The 14,311-nt window shown below is 47.1% G+C and overlaps 1 protein-coding gene across 2 annotated transcripts in view; it reads left to right on the top strand.

Annotated features, from left to right (window-relative positions):
* The window catches only part of LOC121435571 (sugar phosphate exchanger 3), a 30,571-nt gene extending 17,419 nt beyond the window's left edge, over positions 1 to 13,152 (top strand). The window contains exons 9-15 of one of the 2 annotated variants that reach the window (XR_005972586.1): positions 1,375 to 1,516; positions 2,806 to 2,907; positions 3,471 to 3,518; positions 4,553 to 4,704; positions 10,640 to 10,705; positions 11,537 to 11,682; positions 11,824 to 13,152. Coding sequence is in view for 1 of the 2 variants with exons in the window: in XM_041635019.1 (XP_041490953.1) it covers positions 1,375 to 1,516; positions 2,806 to 2,907; positions 3,471 to 3,518; positions 4,553 to 4,704; positions 10,640 to 10,705; positions 11,537 to 11,629 (603 nt within the window). In the remaining variant the exon portion in view is untranslated. Of the gene's footprint in view, positions 1 to 1,374; positions 1,517 to 2,805; positions 2,908 to 3,470; positions 3,519 to 4,552; positions 4,705 to 10,639; positions 10,706 to 11,536 lie in introns of both variants that reach the window. The other variant, XM_041635019.1, reaches the window with a different exon arrangement.
* The last annotated feature ends 1,159 nt before the right edge of the window (positions 13,153 to 14,311 follow it).

Below are 14,311 nucleotides of genomic sequence, written 5' to 3'. Positions count from 1 at the left end.
TATTTCCATCTTGCCCGCTAACTTCCTGTGAGACCTGGTTAAGTCACTCAGTTCCCCTTCCTGTGGGGGGTGATGACACCCATCTTGCCTGGGTCAGTTGACAAAGCACCTGTTTTTGTCACCTTGCTTTCAGGATGCTTAGGCATTGTCCCCTCCCCCACTTGAGTCTGTCTGTAGGCCATCCTCTGCCTCTGCCTTCCTCTCGGCTCTCTTCTGCCTCGTGGCTCTCTACTAAAAACAAAACAAAACAAAACAAAACAAAAAAACTCTTCCAGCAGGTAGTCAAGTGTCAGTCAGATATAAGTGTAATACCCTAACACCCTGAAATGCTTGACTCCAGGGACAGTGGCTAGCGTTAGGAAGACTCCGGTTCTTGTGGCCTGTCCTTAGGAAGATCCTGTCTTTCAGTTATTAAAACATTTTGATGGTGTTTGCTTGGGTTGAGACAGAACTTGGGTTTGCTGTGACAAAACAAGAAGCTCCTTTGCTGGTTCCTTTGTACTTCCTAAGCCATTGTTCTCCAGCTCGGGCGGGGTGGAAAGGAAGTCTGGTTAACCCGGGCCTTTGTCTTTGTAGCAGCCTGTGGGAGCTCTGCTGCTTGGGATTTGGCTCTCTACGGGTGGCTGCTGCCCTGCTAGAAGCTCTTTTAGAACAAGTGGCACCTGGGGAATAGCTGGCTGGCGCTCAGGGGCAGGAGTGTACTAGCCAGACACCCTTTGAAGTCAGCCCTCTGCCTCCGCCTTCCCTTTGATGCTAATAGTCAGGGTTTCCTGGTAATAATGTGTTGGACGCAGGAGTCTCAGCCATCACCCATTTAAGGTGCTCTCCTTCAAAAGAGAGCCAGGAGGCCAGTCAAGACCACATCCCTTCCTCTCTGGCCCACCAAAGATGCTTTCCTTTGTGGGATGTAGGGCTTTTGGGGAGCTCTAATATGAAAATGGTCCTCAGGTGGCTCTCTTTCTGAGTGTGACTGGGCTGCTTTGCTCTCCGTAGTGGCCAGCATTAACTGTGTAGGAAGAGAACCAAGGAAGTCTGGCTGCCTGCAGTGTGAGCTGAGATCTTAGCTAGGCTGATCCGTCCGTGGCTGATGCGGGTTGGCAGCGCGGATACCATGGACCTTTTGTCTGAATAAAGAAACATGGGTACAGTGTGTACTGCTCTCTGGGTTGCAAACGCTGGCTTGCCTTTACCAGAGGAACGATAGGAGAAGACACTGGAGATAGCTAAGAAAAAGCTGTGTGCGTTTTTTGTTGTTGGTTTTTTTTTTTTTTAGAAGCCAATGAGAGTCAAGAAAAGAGAACGGGCTGCCAGGTAAAGCCAGGGAAGTCACGCTGTGCCGTTTGCTGCTCATTGATAGCTGTGTTTTCCTTGCAGTACTCACTGGCCTATGCCTGCCTGAAACTGGTGAATTACTCCTTCTTCTTCTGGCTGCCCTTTTATCTGAGCAACAACTTTGGGTGGAAGGAAGCCGAAGCTGACAAGCTGTCCATTTGGTACGACGTCGGAGGCATTGTAGGTACGCACATGGGCATCTCCTTCCGCACAGGCAGGAACCTTGCTTCATTTGAAGTTTTACTGCTTGCTCCACAGCCGTCTCTCCCAACCCACCCGACCAGTAAACATGCAGACTTGTGTGAGAACAAAAAGTCCATAGAGAGGAGAAGCAGCCCGAGACGGCTGTGATTCATAGGCTGTCTTTTCTTAGTCTTTGGTTGATGGATCAGTCCTTTTGTCTTGGGACCGCTCGGGAATCCCTTTAAATGCAGCCCCTTTGTACGCTTTCAGGGGTGGCTTGGCTTTGAAGCTGATTTTTGTGAGAGCTTCAAGGTGAAGTGGGAATATGTTGGCTTCGGCTTCCTCCCACTGTCCCCCTGTCTCTGGCCAAGGAAGCAAACACAGCACCTTTCAGGGTAGATTGTCAGATATCAGAGGGAGGAAGAGCAGGGATTTTCCTTTCCTTTCTTGTGTATGTCTGTGTTCGCAATTGCCTTGCTGTATATGGAGGATTTGTTTTATTTTCCAGGCTGGGGATTGAACCCTGGACTTTGTACATGCTAGCAAATAAATAACCCTAGTTCCGCAACAGATTTTACAAGTGTCTTTGTGGTGTAGGCAGAAATGCAAAAAGGAAATAATAAACTGTTAAATAAGGCCAACGATTGCACACTGGGGCCCTACCTTAACATCTCTGTCTCCGTGATGTTTACATACAGAGATACAGTAAGACCAAGCTACCCTGAGCGCATGAATGGCACAGTAGGCCCTTAGGTGGCACACTGGCCTCATATCTGAATTCGGCCACTGGTAGCCTTAGGTCCAGAGCCAAAGGTGATATAGATAGCCCGAGACCTGCCATATTCTGTGTCCTCCAAAATTAAAGGTACCTCAGTGTAGAAGGAAAGCTGCAGCTCAGAGGTTCTGTTGACAGCTTGTGAGGCGTCTTCCTTAAACTTGGTGTTGTTGAGGCCAAGCCCACACCAGGCAGCCCGAGCTGCTTTCTGGTTTATGGTCTTCCTGCTCCAGCCTCCTGGGTGCTGGCAGTAAGGTTTACTTGGTTAGTTCATCATGCTTTAAGTTAGAGTGAAGAAAATCCGGGGATCGCTCACTTATTATTTGGTGGGGAAAATAGTATATATGGATAATAATGGTTCTGAAGGGTTTCTTTTTTCTTACTTTGATGCTTGATTTGTGGTGTCCTGTCCATGGGCCATCACTGCGGGGAGGGGACACTTGAGAGAGGAGCGTGCCTCAGAGAGCCGTGCCCAGCCGCTGCTCTCCACCCATGTGTGCTCTTTGTGCCTGAAGGTGGGACTCTGCAAGGCTTCATCTCCGACGTGCTGCAGAAGAGAGCGCCTGTGCTAGCCCTCAGCCTGTTCCTGGCGGTGGGCTCCCTTGTTGGGTATAGTCGTGAGTATCCCTTTGCAGTGGCCTTGATTCACTTGCTCAGAGTCAGTGGTCAGCCATGGGGAGAGCTGTGCCTGGGAACTGTCATCACATGGTTTTATTTGTGTGGGAAGGAAACTGGCATCTCTCCTGCTTTGTGGGTCTGTTTAAAAGCTTGCTTGGGAGTGTATTGCTTTGTTTGCGGGCGGCTCCAGAGGGACAGCATTTAGAGCCAATAAAACCATAAAAGGGGGCAAGGTTTCAAAAGCAGGGAAGATGGTAATTAGTAGGCCGTGTGTGTGTGTGTGTGTGTGTGTGTGTGTGTGTGTGTGTGTGGTGTGTGTGCACACGCGCGTGCGTGTTCTAAAGACGGTAGAGTCTTCTCTGGCTTTTAGACATCTCATTAGCTTGAGCAGTAGCCAGAGGCAGACAGGACAAAAGCTGGAAGGGGTGGTGAGAGTCGGCTGTCTTTGTTGTCTCCAGAGGGATTGCAAGGTGTCAGGGATGCAGCCGCTGTGCACTGAAGGAGGCACATGCCGCTGCTGTGCCTGCACAAGTCACCGTGCCGTGTGTCTCTTCTCTCACAGGCTCTCCAAACAATAAGTCCATCAATGCACTTCTGATGACCATCACAGGTACGGCCGACACTCTGCTCACTGCTCCTCTCGGGGTCAGAGAGCGCTGTCTCCCACAGAGGGACTTATACTAAAACCTCTGCTCTATAGCACGCAAGTGAGAGGGAGATTGATGCCTCCTTTGCTAGCTTCTCCCCTCTGCTTGTGACTGACCCCCTCAACCCCTGTGATAGAAACTGTCCCCGTGGAGGGGTCCTAAACATTTAGATTGCCGCCCCAGGCCTGGATTTGACTTCAGAAAGTGACTTAGGAAGGTAGCACATTGGAAGTCCAGGACAGCTAGCTTTTTCTCTGGTGCTGAACTGGGTTGGTATTTCCCTGAGCGCTAGGTAAAATTCTGGGTACAATTAAGGAACATGTGTTATATATGTGTTATATATATGTTATATATATATATATATATATAAAACATATGTTATATATATATATATGTTACTTTTTAATTCAGCATGATGTGTGACTGATTCCAGTAAGATGACCCAGTTTACAAGCTCCACGCCACACCCGCACGTGGGTTGGCTTTCTTTCTTTTTTTTATATTTATTTATTATGTATACAATATTCTGTTTGTGTGTCTGCCTGCAGGCCAGAAGAAGGCATCAGATCTCATTTCAGATGGTTGTGAGCCACCATGTGGTTGCTGGGAATTGAACTCAGGACCTTTGGAAGAGCAGGCAATGCTCTTAACCGCTGAGCCATCTCTCCAGCCCCCGTGGGTTGGCTTTCTGAGCGCAGTGGCAGTTAGGGTCCCTGAACCTCTGGAACAGCACTGTTTGTCCCTCTCTTGCCAGTGTGGTGTTGCCTTGGGTGTGTGTTCCGCTACTTTGTTCTTACCCGTGGATGCTGTACAGACACTAGTGTGTCACACCCTTCGGGAAGGGATTTTAGAAGAGTAGACATCAGTTAGTGTGAGAATACTGTCTGGGAGCATTTCCTTTATTTTCTGTTTCTCCCCAACATTTTGATGTTTTGTCTTATCTGACTAGAATTATGGATCGTATTTTAACCCAAATCTGTTCTCGTTATGGCTTCAGGGTTTTTTATTGGCGGACCGTCCAATATGATTAGCTCGGCTATTTCTGCAGACCTGGGTCGCCAGGAACTGATCCAAGGGAGCAGCGAGGCTCTGGCGACCGTCACGGGAATCGTCGACGGAACTGGGAGCATTGGTGCTGCTGTGGGCCAGGTGAGAACAGCGTGTGCTTGCCGGCTCCCACGGTAGGTGGCGCTCTTGTGCTGCGAGCCGCTGTACAGCAAGCCCTAGGCTTTCAGCCTCTGAGAGGTGGGACCTGATATGGGAGGCATCTCATATGACCATAGATTGCGTCACGGCCACCTCTGAGTGTAGTCTGTGTTCTCCATGCCCAGACATCTGTGACTGGTCCCAGAGGGTGACTTAGGTATCCCTATCCTGTAATCATCTGGGATGCAGAACACTGGAAGTCTGTGGACCTGCTGAGATGGAACCTGTTGATCCGTGGATTCCCCTGTGGATGCCGAGAGGCTAAGACGGTCCTACTGTAGTAGTCATAGCGACTTGAAGTTTGCTGGTTTGCCTGACTAGTGGGTGAATTGCTGCTAGCTGATGCAGTGAGGAACAGTGGACTATCCTGATGGTACACAGCCATGGAGTGGATGTATATCAGTATCTGCTCGCTGCAGTAATGCAGGCTCCCTGAGGGCAGCATCATGGTTTGGTTCCCCTGTAGCCTTTCCTGGCACACAGGAGACACGCTGCTTCCAAAGCACTGCACAGTAAACGGTTGACACACTTAGGATATTTGAGTGTATGATCAGGGGGAAAAATTAACAAGGGCAGGAGAAATACTTCTTCATGCTCTGTGATAGAAATCAAACAGGGCCACTGTCACCCATTCAGAAGGCTTCATGTCTGAAGGGACAGTGAATAAGCATTTTATTTTATACACCTACATATTTACATGTTTGTAAGTCTGTATGTGGAGGCGTGTAGATGGAAGTTTCTGTCCTGCTCAATTCTGCAGCCATTTAGTCCCAAATAAGCACACAGAGGCCTATATTAATTATAAACTGTTTGGCCTATTGCTCAGGCTTATTACTGACTACCTCTTACAACTTAATCCATAGTTCTTGTCTATGTTTAGCCATATGGCTTGGTACCTTTTCTCAGGAAGGCATTCTCATCTTGTTTCCTCTGCTTCTGGATGACGACTGCATCTCTGCCTTTCCTCTTCCAAGAATTCTTCTAGTCTGGCTGCCTCACCTATACTTCCTGCCTGGCCAACCAGTGTTTTATTAAACCAATATGAGTGACAAATCTTTACAGTGTATAAGAATGTTACCCCATAGGGGGCTGGAGAGATGGCTCAGTGGTTAAGAGCATTGCCTGCTCTTCCAAAGGTCATGAGTTCAATTCCCAGCAACCACATGGTGGCTCACAACCATCTGTAATGAGATTTAGTGCCCTCTTCTGGCCTGCGGACACACACAGACAGAATATTGTATACATAATAAATAAATAAATATTTTTTTTTTTAAAAAAAGAATGTTACCCCATAGCAGGTGTGTGCATGCTGTGTGGCATATGTGTGGGTTATGGAGCTTGAACTCAGGTGACAAGGGTCTTTACCCTCTGAGGCATCTTTCTGGTCCCATCACATTGAGTATTGTATTTTATTCATTCTTTCATTCATTTTTTTTTTTTTTTTTGAGAGAAGGTTTCTCTGTAGCTTTAGAGCCTGTCCTGGAACTCACTCTGTAGATTGATCAGGCTGGCCTCAAACTCATGGAGATCCACCTGTCTCTGCTTCTTTTTTTTTTATTATTTTTTTTTTATTTTTTTTTTATTTTTTTGGTTTTTCGAGACAGGGTTTCTCTGTGGTTTTTGGAGCCTGTCCTGGACTAGCTCTTGTAGACCAGGCTGGTCTCGAACTCACAGAGATCCACCTGCCTCTGCCTCCGAGTGCCAGTGTTAAAGGTGTGGGCCACCATGCCTGGCCTCTTGGGGATTGTTGAATGACTTGCCATTGCCTCACCAACTCTGAAAGCTAAAACTCCACAGCCTGGCCCTCAGCTATTCCCTGGGCTGCGCCAAGTGATGGTGTTGCCTCTACCTTCCCCTGACTTTTCAAGGATTTGTTATTTTTCTGTTCTGGTTTCCATAGCAGCTGGCTCATACCTCCAGGAGAACACTCATTATCCATGATGTTCAACTGCCAGCCTGGGTGTCTGTGCTCTCTCTGTACCAGAGTCTGCATTCCTTGAAAACCAGCTTGTTCCAAGCTGAGCACGATGGTGCACACCTGTGATCCCAGCCTCAGAAGCAGCGGGATTGCTTTAATGTCAACCTGGGCTGTGTAGTGACAACCAGGTCATCAAGGCATGGCAGCATCCTGTCTCTATAAAACTAAAATTAAAAGTGAACTGTTTCATCCACCTTTGTATTTCTAAAACTTAGTATGTTGTTTATGTGTGTATGTGTGTATGCATGCCTGTGCTGTGTCACACATGTGGAGGTCGGAGGACAGGAAGTTGATTCCTTGCTTCTGGGATTGGGTTCTGGAGGGAAAACTCAGGGTGCAAGTGTCCTTACCCACTAGGCTATTTCACCAGCTTCCTTAGTGCATTCTGGACACACATTTGGGGGTATGACCCAGCTGCACTGTCTACTAAGGAGAAATGAGAATAAATGTGTACACTGAAAGTTAAACATTTTAGGCACCGAATGTAGAGACAGCACAAATGTCCAGCAGCAGATACATGCATAGATGGGATGCGACAGTAGCCATGCACTGGAGTGTTGTCCCCCAGTCCTGACCACATGTGCAGTGGTGCGTGTTCATGCGCATGCAGACATGCAATGAGTATGTTTTTTTTTTAACAATTGAAAGAAAAATAAATCTTTTTTTTTTTTTTTTGAGGTTAGTTACAGTTACTGTTTGGAAGCTCTGATGGGGTGGGACTTGTACCTTTGTGGGTTGGCGAGTTTGCTCTCCAGGCTGGCCAGAACTCAGTCTTCCTGCCCCATTTGCTCGGGGGCTGCTTCCAGGTGCACCACTGCACCCAGCTGGACTTGAGCCTTTTCTCTTTATCAGGACCTAGGCTATGTCGCTCAATCACCCTGCTTTAGCTTTTCCCAGCACATAGTTCAGTAATACTGTGGTTAGTGTGGGTTACATCATCTGTGTGGTCAGGTGATTTTCAACACTAGTGTCAAGATGTTCAGCAAGGGAAAGTGGGTTCTTCAGCAGTGGTATGGGACAAACTAGATATCCACGTGAAAGGGGTGTAATTGAATCTTGTTTTATACTCTGCAACAGTGAATTCAAAGTGGATCAAAGATCTTACTCTAAAAGCTAAAATTTTGAAATTCTTAGAAGAAAACCTAGGAGCCAATTTTGATGAAAAATCCATAAAAATGGCGACTATAACACACAGGCAGAGTCTCAATAGCCTTAGTAGGGAAATACAAACCAGAACCACACTGAGGCCTTGCTTCATTCCTAGTGAAGATGGCTGTAATTAAGAAGCAGGAAATAGGACCAGCCTGGTCTACAAGAGCTAGTTCCAGGACAGTCACCAAAGCTACAAATACTGTCTCCAAAAACAAAAATAATGTGGTATGTACATTCAGTGTAATTCTGTTCATCCGTGAAAAAGAATGAAATGCTGATGTGTGTTACTATATGATTGAACCTTGAAAATTTGCTGAGTGACTAATCATACAGGAAAAAAAAACCAAATTATTTCCATGAAATATCTACAGTAGGTAAATTCACAGCTTCAGAAAGTAAACAGAAGTTATTAAGGCAGGTATGGTGGTCCATGCATGCAATCTCAGCACTTGGAAAACAGACAAGAGGATTGCTACAAATTCAAGGCTGTCCTAGACTATATAGTGCTATCAAGACCAGCCTAGGCTATAGAGTGGCTTTGGGGAGAAGAAAACAACAAACTAGAACCTGCCAGTGGCCGGGTGTGGGTGCTGTGGTTTACAAAGCTCTTGTTCTAGGTGAAGATTTGGGAAGTAAATGCTGTTGTGGTTGCACATCATCGGTACTGTGATTGATGCTGCTGACCTCTGTGTTTAAAAATGGTTACCACTGGGGACTGGAGAGATGGCCCAGGGTGAAGGATACCTGCTGTACAGTCAAGAGGACCCATTAGGATCCCAGCCTTGAGGTAATCCCAACTTTGAGAGAGAGCCATCAACAGGAGGATTGCTGGGACTTGGTGGCTTCCAGCCCAGCTGAGAAAACATGATCCCTACAGCCAGGGAAACCTCAGAGGAATAGACAGTGTGAGGGAGGACACCCAATGCCTTTTTCAGCTTTTACCCTTGGGCATAAGCTCACGCACCTGCACATATATGCACACATACATACACACACGCTTTAAAAAAATATAAAATGGCAAATTTTATGTTAGTTATTCCTGTAGTAAGAAGGTGGGGGGAAGCCGGGTTAAGTGCTCTTAGCTTCTTTTCAGTAGTTGAAAGTAAAGAGAAAAGCCAGGTGTGGTGGCATGATACCTTTAATCTCAGCACCTGGGAGGAGAGGCAGGTGGATCTGTTTGAGTTCGAGGACAGCCTGGTCTACAGGGTGAGGACAGCCAGGTTACACAAAGAAACCCTTTTTCAAGAAACCAAAAATAAAAAAAAAAATCTCAAACAAACAAAAAAGAAAATAGTTCCATTGTGGAACAGATTATGTGGCTGCCCTCACTGGGGTCAGCTTCCGGCTGCTCGGGCCTACACAGTAAGGCTGTGTGCCTCAGAAATACTTAAAAGGGGAACAGCATAGGGCGACAGCTTGCTCTGAAAGCATCAGCTCTAGGGCCTGGGAGATGAGGAGGGAGCTGGAGGCACAGCAGATACTGTTCTTCCTCCTGGAGCAAGGGGAGCAGAGCAAACCTAGGAGTATAGCTTCTGCGGTTTTGCGTAGAATGAGCCAGTAATAAAATGCAAATGGAGCCAGGGTGGTGGACCATGGACCAAGCCTGTAGCCCTTACCAGCATTCAGACTGGCAGCGTGTTGTGGTGAGACCCTGTCTCACTATGGGAGTATATATGTGGAAGATCTTTGTAACGACAGATGTTACTGAACCCCCAGCTCCTGATTTTCCAGAGTAGTCCTGACTAATCTCCTTTTAAACTACGTTGTCTCGTTTATATTCTTTGTGTATTATCGGGGGTCAGCCTTGGCAAAAATACCCTTTCCATAGTGGAGGTGTGGGAATTTAGAAATATAGTAAAGAATATGAAGACGCGAACAAAAATAATAAAACGCAGGAACATATACGATAGTATAGGGAGGGAATTTCTCAGTGAGTACTGAAAATTCTCCTGCCCGTGTTTAATTTCCTACTGGTTAATATACCCCTGACCTCAAAAGGTAAAAGGAAAAGAAAAGACAACATTAACAGACAAGTTGAAGGTCACGGCTACTTTCACCTACTTTCCCCAGACTCACGCCCTACACCAAACACTCTAGGCAAACCACTCCCAGGGTGGAATGTCAAGTTATTTCCTGGAACTTAGTGGGATCCTTAGACTTTGGTTTTAGGTAGCCAACTACTTCCCTATTCCAGGAGCAGGAGGTCTGGCGACTAGCCACACCTGTTGAGGAAGAAAATCTCGGGAGAGCAGAACTCTGATTTACAACTAGGTGGGGCCTTTGTTAGAAGCACAATAACCTTGAATGAACTAGAAACAAGTCCCTGACTCTTTGGCCTCTCTGGCCTCCACAGAGTTTGAGTGCTTTGCACCTTGTGACGTCTGCAGCCTGCACAGGTCAGAAGAGGGCGTGGGTTCCCTGAGCTGGAGTGACAGGTGGTTGTGATTGAGAGCAGCTAGGGCTTTTAAGCACTGGACAGTCTGTCTCTGCAAGCCTGACCTCCGTTCTCTTAAGGAAGAGTCTCAGTAGCCCAGGCTGGTCTCAAAGCAGTTGGTGGTAGAGGATGACCTTGAATTTTTGGACCCCCTTCCAGGACTGGATCACAGGCTTGCACGGCCAGGTTCAGTTCTGTGTTTAAGTGGCTGTGTGAATGCTGGCTAAACATCTTACCAATAGAGCCTTGTCCCCATCCCTCACTTTGTTAATTTATACAGCGTTAGATCATATTTTCCTTTTTCTTCTTTTTAGTATCTGGTGTCTCTGATCCAGGACAACCTTGGATGGATGTGGGTTTTCTACTTTTTCATTCTCATGGTAAGCGTGTGCTTTTTTTTTTTCTTTAACCATTTTTCCTATTTAACTTAGAACATTTGACTTCATCACTACTTGAAACCAACAAAATTGCCGATTGCTTGTAAAGACGTTAGTGTGAAAAGTAACATTTGTTTGGCCTGAGTGAAAAGTAACATTTGTTTGGGCTGAAAAGAGGGCCCCCAGTTTGCCTGTCCCAACCAGAAACTAACAAGTGTGGCCAGTTACAATTCCCGAGAAGCAAAGGCTTCCTCATAATGGCTAGGCATCAATCAGTGTGCTCCTCTGGGCTGCGGACTGGGCTGCTAAGTAGGCCTTGAGAACTCGGAAGCAAAAAACAGTCTTACTTTTGTGGTGAAGCTCTGATGAACACTGTCTGCGGGGCAGTTGTTCCGCTGAGATGTTGCGCTTTATGGGAAGACGGCCCCAAAGGCCCTGCTTTTAAAATGCTTTCCGTTGAAAAGGCGTGTGACGTATTCTGTCATTGCTGATGGGACAGTGCTCATGACTGGTGAACTTGAGCTCATCTGTGTGCGGCTCCTCCTTGAAACCAGGCATCCTAACTGGCCACCATCACTAGCTCCAGGCAGCTGTGTCTAGCCTATTCCAAGGATGGCCAGGATAGGTGAACGTGAACTAGGTATGTTAACGGAGCTCTTCTCTAGCTTCTGGTGACTCAGATTCGGTCACACACACACAACTAATTTTCCAAAGTTGTTCTCTAATTCACTGAAGACAGTTTTCTTCCTGTGAAGTCAGAATGTGTTTGCTCGAACCCCTTGCTAATGTTTGAATCATGATGCTCTTCATTTTAAAACCTTTTTCTCTTCACAGACAAGTTGTACAATTCTGTTTATCTCACCGTTAATAGTGAGGGAAGTATTCTCTCTTGTGCAAAGAAGACAAGCTCGTACACTGAGTGAATGATGGGTGCCCCCGAGAGAGAACGGACTCATGAGGGCCTGTGGGTCCCAGTTCAGGTGTGTGGAGTCGTCAAGGTGCCGGTGGAAGCTCAGCTTGTCAGGCGTCACGCAACACTGCCAACCGCCCCAGACATTGTCGAGTAAGGGCCGGATTATTTTTGTACACTACAGCATTTATTGGTGATTTTTTTTTTTTAGTTATATCGGTGAATGTACTGAAAGGAGAAGGAGCTGCCAACATTCCTGTTGGGCTTGTCGGTTTATCCCATTAACCTGCCGTGTTGTTTGGTCCTGGACCCTTGTTCTTTACTCTTAATTCAGAGCTAAGGGAACAGGAGGCAGAGATGGGCAAGTCTGTATTGACGAGAAGACTGCTGTGTGGCCCTCTGAAAGCAAGATGCAGAGAGTGGATCACCATGAAGGCGTCAGAGCAGAACTCAGGCCGGACGAAGCTCCGGCCCCGCCTTGGACAGAGCGATGATTGCCTGTGTTTGTGGCCTCTGGAAGTCCTCGTCCTCTCCAGAATGGTTGTCAGCTTTTTCTCCGACTTCACTCACGTCCGACTAACTCCTAGGAGGAGTCTTCCGTTCATGAACTATAAATTATCTCAGACATTCCAGTGTGGGGCTTTCAACCTCAGACTTAGAGTCTGGGAACGTTAGGGCCCTCCGAGAAGTCATGCTATGTAGCCTTATTCTTGAAAACCTGGGTTTCTGGAGTTACCTCAGAAGACTCGAGTTAGAGACAAGACAATGGCTCTTTGTTGCAAGGTGTGAAGTGTGTGTATTGAATCATGGTAGTCCATTGTTAGGGCCTGAGGCCTGTCCTTTTTAGAAGATGGTAGAGTGTATCTCTTTGAGACTGAATTCTTTTTTTTCTTTTCTCTCTCTCTCTTTTTTTTTTTTTTTTTTGTTTGTTTTTTAAGACGGGGTTTCTCTGTAGCTTTTGGAGCCTGTCCTGGAGCTAGCTCTTGTATACCAGGCTGGCCTCCAACTCAGAGATCTGCCTGCCTCTGCCTCCCGAGTGCTGGGATTAAAGGTGTGCGCCACCGCCGCCTGGTGAGATTGAATTCTATATGAGAATCAATACTTTAAGGTCATCCTGTACATACATTTTAAATTATGTTGCAGACTAGGAGGAAAATGTGCAATTTTGAGGGACACCTAATTCACATTGGGTTAGGGACTGTTCTTCCACCTCTTGTTTTATGTTCCAAATATGTGTCGACGAACTTGTTATTTAATCTGCAGACTTCTGGTCACGTTACTGTTGAGTCACTGACGTAAAGGGAAAACACAAAGTATAGGAAGGGAGGGGAATGGAACAACTTTTGTAATAAACGCCCAGCCGTTTGGTTATTTGATCTCTGCTCAAGCTCTGTGCTCCCTCTCATTTTTCTTTGCCCTGGCCCTGGGATGGAACGTGCCTCGCACATGCCCAGTGTGCATCTCTTTGCTGCACTGCTCTTCCAACCCAACTCTACATTTAAGTACAACGGATGCCCAGCACTGCTTTGTCGCTGGCCAGCAGACTCTTAGCCCACAGCCTTGGGAGTCAAGCTGCTGCCCCGCCTTAGGTACTGGGAGACAGCAATGCTGGAGGTGCTGGGAAAACCTCCCCCCCCCCCCGACCCCCCCAGCAGATTGCTCCTGGGTGAGCCCTCTTGTTATCACCGACCTCTTGTTGACCTGTAGCTCAGAGCTCCGTCCTCTTCAGCTGGACCTTCGTGCTGCATCCTCAGGTACAGATAGCAGCCAGTGCTTTCTTTTCCAGTTGAGCTTCCTATACACGAGCACCCCCTTGACTTCTCCGTGGTTCTCCAAGCTCTACCTGAAATGGAGTCATAAAGACTCAGAACTGGGTGAAATGACAGCCTTGCTCTCTCGATCTACTTCTGCCTACCTGCGAAGGAAGTAACTTTAACAAATGCTTACGAGTCACCTTACTTTCTTATTAAATGTTTCCCTGGAAGAAAAAGTCAGGGGCTGGGGAACAGCCTGAGTGAAGTGCTCACCGTGAAAGCATGGGTACCTGAGCTTGGGTCCCCAGCACCCACTTGACGAGCTGGGTGCACCAACTTCGGCCTGTAAGGAATCCCAGCGCTCAGTAGGTGGACGTGGACCTAGCTGAATTAGTGAGCTCGGGTTCAGGGAGAGACCCCTTCTCAGCAAGAGTGAAGGCTGGAGAGATAGCTCAGCAGTTTAGAGGATGCTGACTTCTCTTCCAGGGGTCCAGGTTCAGTTCCCAGGACCACATGACAGCTCATGATCACCTATACTCCAGTCTCCAGGGCTGTGTCCTCTCTTCCAGGGGTCCAGGTTCAGTTCCCAGGACCACATGACAGCTCATGATCACCTGTCTAACTCCAGTCTCCAGGGCTGTGTCCTCTCACACGGCCTGCGCACACTGCGCTTACACACATGCAGCTGGAACAAGGCTAGGGTTAGGGTACACATAAATAACACATCTTAGAAAAGTGGGGGGGGGGTGGTAGAAGACCTCCGCGTGCAAGTGTACCCACACACCATGCACACATAGTAACATATATCAAGCATGGGAGAAAAGGCCATAATAAAAGTAGGTTTGAAAGAAAAAGAATCTTCTGTCAGTTAAAAAATAATTTGGAAAAAAAAATATTAGTATGAGGCTCTTACCCAGTAAGATAAAGAATTTTTGGTTGGGAAAC

The sequence above is a fragment of the Microtus oregoni genome, unplaced genomic scaffold, assembly GCF_018167655.1.
Source record: "Microtus oregoni isolate MIOR12 unplaced genomic scaffold, Mior012 000046F_ref0000063, whole genome shotgun sequence".
Lineage (NCBI taxonomy): Eukaryota > Metazoa > Chordata > Mammalia > Rodentia > Cricetidae > Microtus > Microtus oregoni.
The sequence above is the reverse complement of the archived record's forward strand: the minus strand, read 5'-3'. Positions and strand labels throughout refer to the sequence as shown.